We start from the raw sequence: 19218 nt of genomic DNA, 5'->3' as shown, positions 1-19218 counted from the left end.
ACAGCTACCAAAAAACAAAGGCTTAGATTAACAATGGAAAATATGTAAGCTGCGTTGCAATATAAAAAGAAATCAATGTTTGTTGTGTTTTGATTTAAGGGTAGGTTAGTTTTATTCGGAATAGTATGGCCCTGAGTCTACTTTTTTCTCTATAAAAATAAATTATCCAATTAATTTCTTTTTCTTAAGACACAAAAATTTAATTTTTAAACTTTCGTGTTTGTAATAATTACGTTCACAGCTCATGTACACATTATTTTTTAAGAAAATTAAAAACTGACTGACATGGAAGATAAATAAGACAAATAAATTAAGAGAATCTGTAAACTCTTCTATATTATCAAAAATCAAACATAAAAGATGAAATTAAACATCTAAACATAAAAAAGCTAAACATCTAACTATAATTTTAAACATATATAACAATTCATGATTAATTAGACTTTTTCAGTTTAAGGCATATAATATCAGAAACATTTTTAATACTAAATATTTTTAACTACCAAAGTTTTTAAATACAAAACTTTTAGAATTCAATCTTGTCATTATAATGTAAACAATTAAAGTTGTCTTTGAATATTAACTTTCAATTAGATGGCATTCTAAAGGCTAAAAATAGCATCTGAATTTGATAAATAAGTATAGGACCACCAATAAAAGAACCATATGCACATGTAATCTTGAGATTCAAATTCCTAGGAATCTTAATCATTTCCGCGTACGCAGGTATCGATAACGGGGTGCAGTGCACAGTGCACACTGCACATTCATTCTAACATTGATAATAATTAAGAGGCTTATTACACTACGTGATATTCAGACAGTCTTAGTAAGACTGTCTTAAAATCTAATCAGCAAGCTCGCTATTACACTGGACTGAATACCGCATGCTAACTCATTTTACTCATTTGCAAAGCGTACGTAGTCGGTGACGGATGTCGCCATGTGTCTTAAAAAACTACCTTAGAGTAGGAGTTGCCGAGTTTGAATGTCTATTGAAATGTTATATTAGTAATTTATATTATTATATGTAATTTAATAGTTACTCCATACATTCAATACAGCAATAAATATGGCATGTCTCGGTACAAATCAAGAACAGAACCAGACTGGCACACTTTAGTATGTTGTCATTAGAGAATCGTAGAAAATTTATTGAAATTGATTGATACATCGTTTGCAGCTAAGATATTCTATAATAAGATTGATTGACCCCAAGCATCCCATTATTCCATTTGCCCCTCCTTTCCGTAGAACGCGTTTTGGTCAAAGCTCTCCGATATCCAGATTAAGCATTCTAATAAACAAGCTGGGTCTGGATATCCGTAGTTGCTCCCCTCACACTTTTAAATCGATTTTTGTTTAGTTTTTTGTAATTGTTTCTTTTTGTAATGTGTGTTTTGTTTAATAATTGTTTCGATTGATTTTTGTATGTGCTCTAAATGAATGTCATGTTTGCCTCCAAGTGCTTGTCACATTAAAAATTGTATTTTGTTTTTACCAATGTGTTAGTGTGTCGAGAGTTGGCACACTTTAACTATAAAAAATAAAAAAACATTCCAAAGTACTTTTTTTCTTGCGAACACGCCATAGTGCATGCGGCCACGGCAAACAAACATGTACGAACGTTTTTGCTCTGCGACTGCCGCGCGCTGACTGAATGGTTAAGCGTGCTAAGTCTTATTACACTATACGATATTCAGCAAGTAAGCACCGCCGAACCCATTCGGTCAGTCTAATTAGACAGGCTAACTTGCTAACTCTTATTACATTATGCTGAATCTTAGTAAGACTGTCTGAATATCGCGTAGCGTAATATCGTGTAATAAACGCTTATATAATGCGCGACGACTCAGTTGACTATAGTCTATAATGTTTAAAATCCACTTTTACCATCTGGTAATTTTGTTAACAACTGTTAACAAAATTAACAGATCTATCTTGTGTCAGTTGTCAATCTTCAATTTTGACATTATTCGATAGTCCACATTAGCGTCTGGCGGTTAATTAAATTTTCATTTTACAAATTATTATTTATTCAGGTATAAAATTATCTAAGACGTTTTATAATGGATTACAATAGTACTGGTGGAATGAGGAGTCCGTTCTCCCCACGGATGAGGCAATCGTTATCTGGAAGACGAGCCCTTGGATTATCAACAGTTAAAAAGAATCAGAGGTAGGCATAACCTTTTCACTGTTAAAAACAATACGTTCAGCTTTATGTATATCAATAGTCAGAACATTGTTTTTATTTTTCTTTTACTTATGAAGAATATTTTCGTTTTAGCAAATATGAGCGAACATCGCAACAGCAAATGGGTGACGTGATTTATCAGACAACACATAGCACAGTAGAGACCTATGGAATGCCCCTACCAGTAATGGTTACTGAAGCTCTTACATTTGGTAATGAATAAAAATATCAATCTTAAGCAATGTAGATTCTAACAATTCTTAAAACTACCTTTACATGACCTTTTTCCCTTTTTATATAATACTTTAATATTATTTTTCACATTTTGCATATCAGTTTATTGGTAGATAAACCTTAATTTTATTTTAGGTAGTGGTGATGTTAGTGTGGGCATGTCACCATCTGGTTGGTGCTGGGTCGTAGCCGGGCGTAGGGTTCTAGCCTGGCCTCAGGAGCAGACAGGTTCATCAGGGCCAGTAGCTGCTCGTGAGCTCACTTTGCCCCAGACTGACTTGGCACACAAAGCTGACCTTGTTTTTATCTTCTTTGAAAATGATGAACAGGTAAGAAAAATGGCAAAACTAGTCTAGTTACAGTGTCTAGTTTTCATATAGTAGTTTAATGGGAAATACCTTTTACAAGTTATGAAAATTGTCACATTGTAATGTATTTGTTTGTTAGGCACTTCTAGCTTAATATACCTCTGTTCTGATTTTTATTTTTTAGTTTAAAGTGGTTTTTATATAATAATATGAATGTATTTAATAGTAGGAATGTATATCTATTTATAATTTTCATTTTAGTGAAAAGTTATACAATGTGTATAGAATATACATATAAGCATCCTAGTTCTAATTTTATCTGTTCTTAGACTGTACCTTCGTGTGTTGGGGTTTCACCAGAAGGTATTGTTCGTTACTGGTCATCAGTGGGGCAAGAGGGCGCATACAGTGAAGTAAGCTGTGAACTAGCAGGGCAAGAATGTGATCGATTAGTGTCAAGAGTAGATGACACTGGTACCACCTTGGGATCATTGCTTCTTGCAACTACAACTTGTACTTTAGTCAAGATATCTACTAATAGAGGTATATTTTATTTTAAAAAAATCAGTAAGAAAAAGAAATAGATATATATATAATAGATTTATTTCAGGCTAAATATATAAATTATAAATACATAGTATTTAGTGCAAAACGGCTTTTTTGTTTGTTATACATATGATATGTGTATTTAATAAACAGTATGTATAACATACTGTCATATGTTATGTATAATGTATAATGTTATATATTTGATGTCCGTTTCAGAGGGTAGACCAACAGTGAGCTGTACCACTCTCAGGCCGCCAAGTGGCTGGCTTGGTGGTATTGGCCGACGTGTCTCACTACTATTCTTTGGCTCAATGCCAGCTCATGCTGATACAGTAAGTATAATTTCTTCCTATAAATTATAAATTTTTTGCACCTACATTTCGTTTTTTAAATTACAAGGTAACTTATTAAATCATATTAAAAGATACTTCTTTTATTACAGAAGTTAGTTGGTGTGGTCATTCTTCCAAGCTTGCCTCCAACTACTGATGAAGAGGAAAGTGACGAATTAATATGCCTTGTAGCAGGTGGACCACTTCTTCAGATGTGGAGTGGTTCCGCTTTGCATGAGCATCATTTACGTCGACCATTACTGGATGCAGCAGCTCAGGCCCATTTGGCTCCACATGGTAAACTTCCACAAGTAATATAAATCATATGTACGTCAGTACAGTCAGTGTAGAAAAAAGCACCATCCGGGGGGGATTCTTATTCCGATGGCAGAAGTGCTTAATTGCCTTCTTGTTTTTTTTTTCTGGCAAGATTTTTATAGGTAATATAGGTTAATCTTATATCTTTAAACGAGCAATTCTTAATTATATATTATATATATATATATATAATTGGAATCTCGGGATCCGCTCCAACGATTTTCATGAAATTTAGTATACGGGGGGTTTAGGGGCGATAAATCGATCTAGCTAGGAATAAATGATACTAAATAACAAAAAGGTGGTGTTTGAGTAGTCCCAATTTAAACTGAAAAATGAATCTTCCTGACATCTATCGGCGAATAATAATACTATTTTTTAAATTGCTTTTGCTCATTGATACACAACAACACTAAAGCTATTCCAGCATATATATTCTATATTGTTCATATTTCATCATTTAATTAGTATGTAATTTAAAATACTTAAATATAACTTCCAAAAAACACAATTTATAAAAAAATAAAAATACTGAGTAAAGCTCGGCCATCCAGCTACTATTACATAAAATCAACACAAACAACAATGACTCTGACATTTACTGCATAGGTGAAATTCTTTCTATTAACTATATAACAATTTTGGAAGATCAATCAAAAGAAAGGGTCTTTTTAGCTTTTCAACAATGTACAATATGATAAGCTTATGTATTAAACCCTAAATGTTATTTCTACAATAGTTTATTATTGATCAATTCATAAGTGCCTTCAATAGTTAATGATATTTAAAAAATGTATTTTTTTTAAAGGCGAGCCAAGTACTATGGAGGTAACAGCGTTGGATGTGCAAGCAGCGGGTGATCATACTTTACTCCTTCTGGCAACCATATCTGCAGTCACACCAGCTCGACCTGCAGATACTAGGTATGCTCTGGGTAAGTTGACTACTGAAAATTATATTATCATTATGTAATATTTTTTTTATATAACAGGGGGGCAAACGGATAAGAGGCTCACCTGATGTTAAGTGATACCACAGCCCATGGACACTCAATGCCAGAAGGCCCGCCGGCAACGCACTGCCGGCCTTTTAAGAATTGGTACGCTCTTGAAGGACCCTGAGTCAAATTTGAGTAAATGATTATTTAGTAACATTAAAAAATATTTTAATTTTTATTAAAATACCTTTGTATCATAATATTATGTATTAAACAATACTGCTAAGCATTAAAGAAACCACAATTTTGGTTCAACAAAACAAAAAACAAGTTGTAATATATTTATTATTTGTAGTTTAAAATAAATCTGATTATTGACTTTTTTAATTATTTGTTTTTTATTTAAAATGTATTTTTATTCGTAGCGACATGATATTATATTTCATAAATATTACAAGTTTAATTCAGGATAATTGAAATACAAACACAGATAGACCTGAGTAAGTAACTACTGCATAATCGAGAGAACCTATTAATAAGAGTATTTCGCTTCTCTTCGCGCCATCCTTGAGCTTATGAACTTATCCAGGTGTGACCATATTTGCCTATTTTTTTTTAGCGCAAATAAGAGTAGAAAATCCTGGATCACCACAAGTGGTGAGTATATGCGCAGTTGGCGCCGGGCGGCAGGAAGAAGGATCTCCGCGTTGTCTGCCGCTTGGTCTACGCGCGCTTCTCTATACATCGACCGCACTTGCGATCGTGCCCGCAGATAGTGCGTACAATAACTATATTTGTTATTAAAAAATATACTAGATCTCAATGCTTGAATGTGCAATGAAATTGATAAATTAACAGCTTTCATAAGCTTAATTTAGAATTTAATTAAAATAAATGAATTAGTCCATCAGGTCGATAAAGATAAAACTTCTTAACCTTATTTTTCATGAAAAGTAAAGCAAATCCTTAAAATATTTTAATTCATAAAGCGTCAGTGAGCAACGAGAAGCCAGAACACATAGACGTGTCCGCGGAAGGAGACCGAGTGTTGGGCGCGGGAAGGGGTGGCAACGGAGCTTTGTTGGTTACTCGCAAGCACGGTCTACTACGCCTTACCACCGCGCTTTCAAGCCATCGTGACACCCAACAGTAAGTATATAGTCTGTGGAAAGAGACTGACTAATTATGTACTTTTATTTGTAATGATATTATTGTACATGTAACATCCAATTTTTATATCATATTAACTTAAAATCAATAAATAAATATAATTATTTTCATCATTGATACTTGATTAATACATATTTTTTTAATTTTCAGAGCTTTTACTAGCAGCCCAATGGGTTCTCCGACGCCATCTGAAATGTTTGACGGAAACCTTACGCTCTATGAGATTGATCCACATGAGGTAGTTTCAAAAATTTAAATTCATAACCTAATAAACCTTTGCTATCCCATATATCGCTTACATATAATATTTTTGAGTTATTTGTTGTTGTTTTTAATGTTTCTTGTTGAAGTTGTCAGATAAATAATAGACAAAAAATTATTAAAAAAAATACAAAATACTCAAAACAGGTATAAATTGTTTAAACATATAGAATAACATAGCTAATTCTTTTTTTTTATTTTCAGATAGGTATAACAACGTCAGATGCATGTGGCAAGCTCAAAGCCGCCTTCTTATTCCATATACGACGCGATGCAAATGCGGGCAAAATCCTGGCTGAACTATTCCCTTCGCGTGGGGCCACGCCCAGTGACGTAGACGCGCCCCTTGATAGAACTGTCATCGCGGTCGCTTCAGAAATGCTGGATGATGTCCCTGCTGGAGATCCTAGGTAATAATTATATCCAATACATTGTTGACATAATTTTATATTCTTCAATACTTGAAGCTATGGTTTCCTAAAAAAGCGGTGCCGTCATCTAACGGCCGTAATGTAGCATTGGGTGACGTCACCTATACGTATACGTATATAAATCACATCGGAGTAGGTTTCCTAGAGAACGGTCAGTGTCACTGTAATAGCGGTGCTGCCATTTGCATGACGGCCGTCATAGCGATACAATGAGTGAAAACGTGACTTGGACGAGCGAAAATGATGAACAATTAATTGATATGGTTAGATACAATATTTATTACTCATTAAAATGCTCCCTCAGTATCACGGTTTTTTTACAACAGTCTACCAACTTACCGGAACTTTGTTTTGCAGGCTTTAAATGTGGTTTAAGTTTTCATTTAGTTTCGTTTATTACTGTTATTTTTTATCTTTTAGATTTAGTTATTATTCATTTTGAATTTTTAGTTATTATTGTTGGTTCTATTATTATATATGTCTATCTTATATTTATTTCATGGTTCTTTGTTTATTTTTTTCCTTTTATATATGTATTGCTTATGTTCTAATGTAATTGATGTTTATGTGTGTTTGTGATGTCATATTTTCTTGTATTGATTAGAATGTATATAAATACATAAATAATAAAAAAGATTGTAATTATAGATGGCGCATCCTTACGGGTAGCAGCCGTGTGTCGCTGGGTTCTTCGGGTGCGCTACAAGCGTCCGGTCAGCTGCGAGATAAGCATCGTGCCCTTTCACTTTATATTGATTTCTTGCACGCCGCTGGCCTTTGGCGCCGTCTTGGATACGTTAGCAAAGGTAGGGAAACATTTAAATGTGGGTTATTTGTATAGAAACGGATTTTAATTTTTAGCTATAATACAAATACATAAATATCAATTCACGCTTTTGGTATAGTATAAAACAGAAATTGTTTTAATTTGATATGTAATGCTGTTATTTTTTTTTTTTTTTTCAGATAGATTGTTATAAATTAGTATAAATTTGATGTATGATAAATTAGAAGTTTGCTGTCATACAGATACAGATATTTATTTTAGACAATAAGTTAATTCTTTGTGAATCGCATTCTCATTTTATTTTTTTATCGTAATCTGGTTTTGATTTGACACGTATTTTAGAGAGTGGATGTGGATGTGTGCGTAGCGTACGCGTGTTATGTTCGTTGGCGGAACGCCTCGCGGCCGCGCGGGCCTTGCAGAGGCTTCACAGTGCCGGTGCCACACTCGTCGATGTCGCCATGCAACAGGTGATATTTTTACTTATACCGTTTGTTCAATTTACATATCCTCTCAAAATGCCGAAAACTCTTTCAAATAGGAGCTTGTCTAACATCTTAATTCTTAGGCCTCTTAGTGGTTATTATACTCTTATAAATGTGTTGGCTGTGTGTGTTACGGCTTACAGATCCGTTAGGGTTATGTCTTAGTGTTCATACTTTCATATATATGCAGTTTGCTGTCATATAAAACATATAAACCTTACAGTTCAGGCAGGCAGGCTATACACGGTGTTAAACCGTACTTCTGACAATCATGAAATTTTTATATAATTAAAAGTATGAAACAGGTAAATAAAAAAGGTTGATAGGCTCTAATGAAAATTCTATTGCGTTTAAAATAAAAAATAAATCAGTGGCGCTCCAACTTTCACCGTCTGGACTTCTGTCTTTCATTCATCATTGAATTGTTGCGTTTATAGTATTTAGTTAAAAATGAGTCATATACGCAGGTTTCGTCCGACTGCGACGCAGAAGAGGAGCCGGAAGTATGTGCGGCGCTAAGTGCGGGCGCACTCACGGCCGCCGATGTGATTCTGCGCCGCGTCACGCGCGTGATGCGTGTGGTGATCGTATTGGCCCGTTTGCCAGCGCCCGCGGTGGACGCGAACGCGGCCGCGGCGCATGCGCATCACGTATTGCGTGCTATAACGGTAAGTTTACTCTGTATTTTCAATTGTTTTAAAACTTCCAATAGACGTACGTTTATTAGGTTTAAGGAATTATGTATGGAGAAATTCAACCGGCCTTCAAGTACCTGTCAAACCCAGGTTATAGGTTTTATATGTCAGAGAAACGCGGAGATATGTCAAAAATAAATAGTAATCAAGTTTTGATTTACTTTTAGAATTAACCTTGAGAATTTATTTTAATTGAGCTGATTTAAATAAAAACAGATTATATGATTTAGTTTTTGGAAAATGTATTGCCTGATATATAAATCTTTACAAACTTTGCTTGGAAGTTTAAAATGGGTTTCACAATATGGGCACATATTCAATCACAACAAAATACATACGTTTAAATAAAATAGATTTTTCTGTCTGCAAAAATCTATTATTTTAACAGAATGCAATAGAACTTGCTACCGAACCATAGAAATATTTTTTTTAATATAACAATCGTAAATTACAGATAACAGTCGAACAATAGAATGTATGCATTCCTTTGTTCGCCTCAAATGCTATTTCAATTCAATAATACCAAGGTACTCGTACAACGTACTGTTATTTTTCCAAGAAATAATGGGTTGTACTAAAATATTGTTAAATTCTAGACAATACTTAACGAAATGCATAAAGTGCGGAGCCAATGGACGAGCTGGTGCGAGGGAGAGACGGATTGCGAGCCTTGCGCAGATCTGACTGTCCTGGTGCGATACCATACTACAGCTGTCACGTAAGTCAATAATATACAGATTAACTAATTTACACCTTTATTACTTAAAGCCCGCCAACGCACTCGCGATAGCTGTGGTCTTGAGTTTCCATGGGCCGTGGTACCTTAACATCAGAAAAAAAATAAAATAATTTAATCATTGTTTGTAAATTTTTAAAAGATAGGTTAAATATATAAGAAATTTATAAATAAACTAGAACACTCGGCCAAGCGTTGCTGTGGCTAAGGTTTTTGATATATTACATAGTATTAAGCTAATCAAGGGAAACTGTAGGAGAACTGATGTGAAAGGTAGATAGCTTATGTGAAACGTTGGTTCGTTTAACACAGCGCCATCTGTTAGAATTGTATCAAATAAGAAACAAATAATTTGCAATAAAATAAAATTGCGACTATAATTAAAGATCTAAGCTATCCTATCTCTTAAGTTGAACCAGACTGCTCACGGTCTGCCAATTCAATTTAAAATCGGTTAAGTAGCTTAGGAGTCCATCGCGGACATACATTGTGACAGGAGATTTATATATATTAAGATTAAAGACGTATATCCAGTACGTTTATTTTGAATTTGGAATTTATCAGTGAATCTGCACACAATTGCCAAGACGCCAGTTCGCGCGCGCAGGTTCTGGAGGCGTCCGCGGTACTAGCCGACTTATTACTAATGGATGCGCAGACTCTGCCTGAGCACACCTATCACCGTTTGCGAAACGAACTCATACGGCCATACAGTAAGTTATCTTTTTTTACAAAAAAAAATTCGGTCGAAGTTTTTTTTAGAATTTTAGGTTTTTAATTGCGTGAATTGACTCCAGTATGTCCCAATCCAGTATGTTTTTCAATAGGGTCACACTAGCGCGCTAAGTCTCGAGAATCTCAGGAGAGATGGCAGTTTTTAATTGTTACTGATTTGGAACTATTTTTGATTAAATATTCTATGTTATGAAATACGTCAGTGGCGCTAGAACCTTTAAAATGTATGAATCTGTTTCATGATCACTTATCTTATAGGCAAGTAGGTGATCAACCTCCTGTGCCTGATACACGCCGTCGACTTTTTGTATTGGGCAAGCCGGTTTACTCTATTAATCGTTTGAGCGATTTTTAACTGCGCAGTCGGTTATCAAACCTCAGGAATGAGAGTCGCACGTTAAAGTCGCTAGGTCAACAAACTCAATATATTATAACGCCGTTTTATACTCAAAGTTGCTGAGGGCGAAGTGGATCGCGCTGCGGCATTGGCCGAGAAGTTCAAAGCGTGGCAGTTATTGGTGGAAATGTGTATCCGTAAACCCGACTCTGAAAGATTGTACAACTACGTCGACAAGTATGAACACGAGGTTTGTTTTAATTATATATATTTTATGTGACAATTTTTATGTGACGATAAGTTCTTTTTTTTTTCTTTTTAATTCTTATCAATTAATTATTATTATTAACGTGAAATTCAAGTTTTTTCCTTCAATCTAAGAGTGGAAACGATCTTTGGGGCTTTGGTGCTAATAGTTGTTTGTGTACTTCACTTAAAGGCCGGCAACGCACTCACTAAAAATGGGTGTCTATGGGCTGCGATGACTGCCTTTTTGGGCGTCCCGCAGGCTCGTTTGCCCCCTAATATAAAAAAAAAATATTTATGTCCGATTTACACGAGGCTAATTTTTCAAGCTAGGTAGGATAGAAAGCTAATAGTGTTTATATGAGGCTAGGATTAAGCTATTACTATTGTAGTGACTGAGATGACCACACGACTTAAATAAGCTGTATGCGAAAAAAACACTATTCGCCTAATTGACTTACTTCGAAAAAACTGTCTGTCAGTCCCTGTCTTTAATTCGCCACACTTTTTTGGTAGGGCTGAATCACGTTTAGAGTTGTCTTTATAACTGGAAGGGTGGCGTTTCTCAGACATTCATGGTCACGGTACAGTTGTAAAAACTTTAAATTAATATCCATACTTAGTTTGGGCATCTTAAAATCTCAAAAAGACGTTGCGGTGACACAAATAAACAAAACGCGTGGTTAGTGCTTACTAGCCAATTAAAAACTTTCGCCGGCCACAGGCAGTGATATCAACTCCTACAAAATGTTCCCCCAGGACCAACTTCAAATAACCCCTAAATGTTGGTCAAAAACCCCTAAAGTTTTTGTACACTTGGTTCAAGAGGTAATTTCAAATATGAATTAAAAAATACATTTTACATATTTATATATGTTAATCAATGACCGAATAATATTAATGATAATAACAATGAGATGAAACGATTCTTATATTTTTTTCTTTACATTTCTTGGCAGACATTATTTTGCGTCGTCGATTTCTTAAATAAAATACACCCTAAAAATCCCCCAAAATAAATTTACCTCCTAAAAAACCCTGGACATTTTGTTTCCCCCTAAATTTGGGGAGAAAACCCTTGAAGTTGGCATCACTGGTCACATGAAGGTGTTACACAAGCCAGGATAGTAAAATCAAATGGAGTTCTCGTTCTAAAAAATAGAACACCATCCTATTAAAAAAAACATATGTGCAATTCACACATGGTAGAAGTGAAACCTTCAAAAACATTTTTTTTATTATTAATCATATATAAATTAATCATTTTCCATTATCTAAATGTGTGTGTTCTTTTAAAACAGTATATTTTAATGATAAATTTTAATTTATAAGTTTAATATAAATTTTTAATTTGGGAAAAACTAAAACATCGAAAGTTTGAAATTCGATCAAATGAAAAAGCGGCAGTAAAGAGAGGCTGTATAATGCCTGCTATCTCATTTTCTCCCACGTTAAATCATATGATGAATTGATGTTTCTGTCTCTCTTTACCGCTGCATCCGGTTTGAAATCACGACGATTCGAAAGAAGTTTATCTATCTCATTTTCTCCCACGTTAAATCATATGAATTAATGTTTCTGTCTCTTTTTACTGTCGCTTTTTCGTTGCATCCGGTTTGAAATCACAACGATTCTAAAGAAGTTTCACTTCAAAACTATTCTGGCTTGTAAACTAGACTACTAGCTTACTAGCTCAGAAATGTAGCTAGTTTTGTCTACACGAAGCCAGAAGTACTAGCTTGCTGAGTTGCTGACGCTAGCTTGCTATTCTAGCTTGAAAAACTAGCGTCGTGTACCTCGGATATCCGATATGATGAGTGAGGATGATATCATCCTATTTTATCTTATAAACAATATTTATTAATCAATAATAAAAATCATCTCAAGTAATATTCAATGAGATCTCTAGACTTTTGATTCGATAACCCAAATATACTTATTATTGTTCCTTGCTTAACTAGGGTTGTTATTATTTAGGGTATAGCAGAGACTGCCTTTGCCTATCTAGCATCAGGATTTGGGGCTGATAGGGCTCAATTGCTTCGGGGATTAGGTGAGCGTCGTCCAGGTCGACTTGCCCGATGGTTGGCCGCAGCGCCCCAAAGACGGGAACTGCTTGCCGTTCACCAATTGGCTCGAGCCCCGTTAAGTGATGCTGCTATCACACTACTGCAAATGGCTAAGGATGAACGCGACTCGGTTAATAGGATGGTGGTATGTCTATGTATTAACATTTCTATCCTTTACATATTTAACTCTTTGAATATAAACGTGATTTTATTTATTTTAGATCCGAATCTAAAGACCGTCTAGAAGACAGATTCAATTTACATACATATTAAAATCGATCTATCTGTAATAGTTTAAATACAATACTTTTTCATGGTTTTTCGAAGGTGTTAAATATTATTCGGTCAGCGAATAATTGAAAGCGTTTAATAAAACCTAACACTGGTACATACAAAAAATACATTTGTAGTAAAAGTGTGTTTTTTGCTCCGCTGGTCCCCGTAAAAAGTTTACCACTGGCGCAGTTTTGTCACATATACTTATTTTTTAATATCTCATTACCTTACGAAGGCAGAGATTAAGTAACTTAAATAAGGCACCAGGCGGACGATTTGTTCCAGGTAATCTTGGATCAATATCTATACTAATATTATAAAGAGGAAAGGTTTGATTTTTTGTTTGTTTGTTTGTTTGTATGAATTGAATAGGCTCCGAAACTACTTGGCAGATTTGAAAAATTCTTTCACTGTTGGAAAGCTACATCATTCCTGAGTGACATAGGCTATATTTCATTTTCAAAAAAAATAGGCATCCTTACTAAAATTACGATAACATTAACATTTGTTTATTATTTGATACAATTCTAACAGATGGCGCTGAGTTAAAGGTAGTTTAGTTTAGGTCCGTGTCGTGGTACCAACGTTTCACATAAGTTCTCCTACGGTTTCCCTTGATTAATTTACTACTATGTAATATAACAAAAACCTTAGCCACAGCAACGCTTGGCCGAGTCTGCTAGTAAATAATAATACTTGGAGGAAAGTGAAGTAATATGAGATTTAATTCTACAATAGCTTTCGTATTAGCGTTTATTGTCTAGATATTTAAAATAATAAAAATAACTTAAAGCTTTTCTTATGTATTATATTATTAAAGATAAATAAGATATATGATAAAATAGGTAATAATGTAATTATTTTAAGTAGTTAAGAATTAAGTTTGTTTATGGAAGAGCTGGGAACCCTGACACAGGTATTTTTTACTTAAGTTTCCAAATCTTACACCTAGGAATGAAAATGTACCTACTTAAAATGAATAAACACTTTTTTATTAAAAAAATGTAGCGTACAATAAATACTAGTTATCGTACATAAAAAAGGATACAGAAAGAAATATAAAAAAACATTAATTACTAAATTAATAATCACGTTTCAACAGAAGTATAGAATGTGGTTTCAGATTTGCTTACTTTGAGAAAACATCTTATCTTTTAATTTTTTATTTTTTTTTGAAATTTTCACTCTACTCCCCTGCCTAGGGCATCGAGCCCGGGTTTACCCGGGCCGTAAAAACCCGGGTTTTCCCGGTTCTGAGGATTACAAAAAAAACCGGGTTTCAATTTTTAAAACTCGGGTTTTCGGGTTTTTCGGGTTTTTTTTTTATACTTTTGTTTTTGTAGTTTATTAAGTTTAAAGCACTTTGAATGCAATAATAAGTAAATTGAATAAAAATTCGCTTTAATAAATTATTATTTATGACACAAAAAGTAGCTTCCTTGCTACGTTCCTACCCATAAACAAGACATGCAAGTTAAATGCGCGTCCATCTCAGGACATGAGAGGGGTGAACTGTGGAGCAGTTGAGAGGGGAGGGTGTATCGTTGCGCGGGTGATGAATACCGGCACCATTTGAGACTGATGCCAACCCAAGTATGCAGGTTATGGTGTCTCATATGGCTGCAGTTGATGGAATTTCTCTTAGAACGTTCTCAAAATAACAAGATTTAAAGTACCTTTCTGAAAAGACCGGCAACAAATTACCAACTACTGCTGATACCGTTCGCCACATAATTCTCAAAGACTTTGATAAAAGGAAGCTAGAAATAATAAACGAGATAAAAATTATACTGTCAGATGAAAAGAAGTTTTCGATATCATTCGATGAATGGACATCCATGAAAAATAGAAGATATATAGGGATCACTTTACATTCACCAAATTTTGCGAGGGATAGCAGTTTTCGAAATCTAGGTCTCATACGCATTCACGGGTTCATGAATGCTTACAATTGATTGAGGCCAAAAGATCGAAATGCTCGAAAAAACCGGTCTACCCGGGTTTTGATTACTCTTAGACCCGAAAACCCGGGTTTTCAGAATTGAACCGAGTTTCGATGCCCTACCCCTGCCATAGTGTCCAGGGACTTTATGTATCACTGCTACTATTTAACGCGTCGGGAATTTCAATCTTTTAAATTTACAGACAATGGCTTCTCTGGCAAAGCTGTGTCTTGTGGCTAGTGACGAAAGCAAGGCCCAATTGCGAGACAAGTTGCAACAGTCGGAAACTGTTTTAAGTTTGGGGGCCCAACATCGCGCCTTGCCCAAAGATATACGACTCCACTATGGCTTAGGAGAACACGATATGAAAATATCGGACCCGGAAGAGTTGGTGCAGGTATGTGGTACTTTTATTCGTAATCCAGTTCTTGCAATTTTTTTATTGAAATATAACGCATATGTGATGTTCAAAAAAATTAGTTTAACAGTGTACACAAGTGAAGTGTATTCCTATTATCGCTACAACGATTTGGGTATGATCCCAGATTTTGTATCTGTCTACGTGCCGGAGACAGACCGACTTTTTGGGTGTAAGGTTCCTCACGATGTTTTCCATCACCGTAGGATGAATTAATAATAATAATTTATTGTAAAAATATGGTACAAAAATGTGTTAGGCGGTACAATCGTTAGTTCTCATATTCTGCCACACAATGGTGCGCAAATTTCTCCCTAAGGAATTTTATATTTTACATTATTAGTTATATGAATCAGTCAGGTCAGTTCTTATATTGTTTGTATAATACGTACATATCATATCATACATTATTAAATATATATTAACTACAGTAATTCACGCAAATTATTATTTATTGAATAATACATTTTTTAAAAGTAATACACCCAGTCGATTTTTAAAGACTCTAGTTGGAAGATCTTTTAATTCTTTTGGTAAATTATCGTAAACCCTTATTTTCATACAAAAGGTGTTTTTCCTAAACAGTTCCAAAATGATTCTTGGCACGGCCAATTTCTCCCCATAGTGTTAAATGCGTACATGGAAAGTCAATTGAACCACAGATACCACTACGGTGATCAACGGAATGAGAGACGCACGCTGATGCCAATAATGCTCTTAATTAATTATAATTAAAAAAGTATATATTTTCTGCTTAACAGATGTATATTGACGCGGAGAGTACATCGCTAACAGAGTACGACTACAAAAAGGCCCTCGATCTCACAGATTTTGTAGATGACCCAGAACTACGAGAAGAACTTAGATTGAAGGTAAGAAATAAATTAAATATTCACTGCTTAATTTTCTAATAAAAAATATTTGATTGTAATAAGAATTTGGAAGTTCGGGATTTTAAAGAAAATCTTTACGCTTTGGCACATTTCAACACAGGCTAAATCACTGAAATATAATTGTTTAATTACATTTTATGGATTTGTGCTTTGTTATGTTTTATTTAAATAGGTAAAACTGTATTTTATGTATATGTTTGAATGTGTATTCCGTTTTTAGCTTTTGTGTATAATATAATTATTTGAATATTGTTTAATGAGTTGTAGCTCGAGGAATACTTTAATAAAATAAATAAATAATTATTTATTATACATTTTCTGTAATATTATTAATGTTAATATTAAAGTAAAATGTGTTCGCAGATATGGTGCGCGTCAATCATGCGCGAGGATTGGTCTCACGTCAGCGTAGAAGACCCGCAGCAGGCCGTAGAAGGGACTCTTTTCTATCGACTGATAGACCTTCTTAATATAATGGGTAAGATGCTTACACTTTATTAAAGTAATTGAATATTTTTGTAGTGTAACACGTGCAAACAAATATATCTCTTCCAGTACAGTATATTAAAAGAAATAAGGTAGTATAAAATTTTTAAATGTTTTCGATTCATTTGAGGTCTAGGAACAGGAGAGATTTTTGTTTACTGTAAAACTTTGAGTTTTGGTTTGAATACACATTATATCTTCTATCTAGGTTTTTCGTAGTTATTTTGTATGATGATTTGCTATTGTAAAAGAGTACCGAGAGATTTTTACGCCGGCTTTTTCTCTCGGATGTCTACTGATGCAAACTTAATGAATAAGTGTTACCTTACATTTCACCATAAACATTTATTTTGGTCCATAATACGTTAGAACCGTCTTAAAATAAAATATCCTAATATTATTTAGTCTACTTAAAATCATATTTCACTCGTCTTTTTGTATAACGTTTTAATTTAAACACAATTTTAGGCGCCGACGTCGAGAGTTTACTTCCCCCGTTGGAGCTGATATTGGAGCAGAAAGAAGTGCGTCGATTGGCTGAAGACGCGCGTCTACACTATCTCTTGAAGTATACGTACGCCTGTCTCACTAATCACGATACCGACCAAAGTATGGACCAGTAGTAGTAGCCTTAGCCCTCCCTTAGTTAAAATACCTCTTACGATAGCTTCCTCAATTCGTCTACGTTAGTACGATATGCGATTTTGCGTATAATTGGTACGGCTCATTTCACAAAAATTATACAGTTTTAATTTGAATATTAAGTATAAACATGATTACTGTCGAATTATAATGACGTAACACATGAACTACAGGAAAACTATAGATCTAACGCACTTTATTCACGTGTTCGTTTAAGCGTGTACGTACGTGTACGCCCATAGAGCGTTATTCACGATCGCCATACAAAACCCATATTTTTTTACTACATCATTACTATTCATATTGTTCTTGTGTGTGATTGGTCAACAGTCTTTTGAGGGTTCGTGATATATAGTTGAAAACGAATGACGAATCCGCTTGTATTGTTATATATCTATTCTAAGTGCTTATTAAATTTAGATTATTAAGAACATTTATGTTGTATTAAAAATGATGATGAAATTTAATTTATACGTAAAAAGCTTTGACCGCGGGAAGTTTTGTAACGGGCAATGATGCAAATTAAAGTGATTGTTTCGTGTTGAAAGCCTTGACACTTTTCTTTCAATGGTCACAGAAGGCAATGACTGCATTCAGTTATTTAAATAAAAAAATTTAAGTACAAACTTTAATTTGCTTTAAAATCTGATTTTTAATTCCAAGTATTCTGACATTTCATAAGTGTTGCTATTAATTGTTCTTCATGGAAAAGAGGACCAATTTGACCCATTTGAAAATAATAAATAATCAAATGTTTTATGTACAAAAAGGTACTTAAATCTAAATATTTACTTACTCAAGTGACAGAAAAAATATTTAAATTTCACGAACATTATATCAAATTAACTTTAAGTACATAGTTTGTTTTATTCTTTGGAATAATAAAAATGATAGCTGTCAGAATTCCACGGAATTAAAAATCAGAGTATTGTAATTAATATCGTAGCCAATCATATGTAAGCAGATTTCGTTTGAAAAAAAGGAATGAATAAATTTATATTTTTTTCAATACTTTAGTCACACGGCGTAAACAAAATATGTTCACATTCGTTTTCTTAGAAATGGGTGTGATCATAAAAAGGCGTATAATTTGTCTCTAAAGATATAAATGGGATAATCCATTTTATATGAATAAGGACCCAGATGAGATTGCTGTAGAGAAGATTTGCATTGTTTTAATCTTATTGCTGGCAAATAAGATTTGTTAAATGATAAATAACGATATTTATTTATAGATGATTTAGGAGCGTAAGATTAAGCGCACACCTTTGCAATTTCTTTGTCTGATTTAATTAACTTCAATCAATCTTTATCTGAACTTGTTAAATATTCTCTAAGGTATTCAGTCAGACGTTTCTATTTTTAATGAAAGTCAAATTTATCAATGCATGGCAATGGTTTGGGAAATCGTATTAAATATCTCGATTGGTCAAATTTCATTAATTGTAGAACGATTCAAACATATATTTATTAAAATCAATCTCATCACGGAGTTTTTAATTTTTTAGTCCATAAAAACTATCTTTTGTCGTGACGCAATAAAATTTTCAACTCACCATTCGATGATGTTCAGTCAGACTGATTTAGATGTAAAATAATATGAAATGTGAATATGTAAGTAAGACTAGTGTTTTCAATAAATGTTTGATTTTGTATTTTACAGTTTTTTATTTAATAGTACATTTTAAATTTGATCTCGCTAAATTTTTCAACGAAGTTTTCTAATTACTAAA

The 19218-nt window shown here is 33.9% G+C and overlaps 1 protein-coding gene across 1 annotated transcript; it reads left to right on the top strand.

Annotated features, from left to right (window-relative positions):
• The first annotated feature begins 1973 nt into the window (after positions 1-1973).
• Positions 1974-19140, top strand: LOC111003852 (nuclear pore complex protein Nup133). The gene is made up of 22 exons (XM_022274576.2): positions 1974-2179; positions 2291-2409; positions 2567-2760; positions 3069-3282; positions 3505-3620; positions 3731-3917; positions 4747-4872; positions 5495-5650; positions 5865-6024; positions 6196-6283; positions 6511-6716; positions 7386-7543; positions 7867-7994; positions 8477-8677; positions 9301-9422; positions 10005-10153; positions 10629-10762; positions 12736-12972; positions 15249-15443; positions 16226-16336; positions 16721-16835; positions 17312-19140. The coding sequence occupies exons 1-22, from the start codon at positions 2070-2072 to the stop codon at positions 17464-17466; spliced, it is 3381 nt and encodes a 1126-aa protein (XP_022130268.2). The 5' UTR covers positions 1974-2069; the 3' UTR covers positions 17467-19140.
• Positions 19141-19218: the final 78 nt, after the last annotated feature.

The sequence above is a fragment of the Pieris rapae genome, chromosome 1, assembly GCF_905147795.1.
Source record: "Pieris rapae chromosome 1, ilPieRapa1.1, whole genome shotgun sequence".
In the NCBI taxonomy this organism is placed as follows: Eukaryota; Metazoa; Arthropoda; class Insecta; order Lepidoptera; family Pieridae; genus Pieris; species Pieris rapae.
This window is presented reverse-complemented; position numbering and strand designations above follow the sequence as displayed.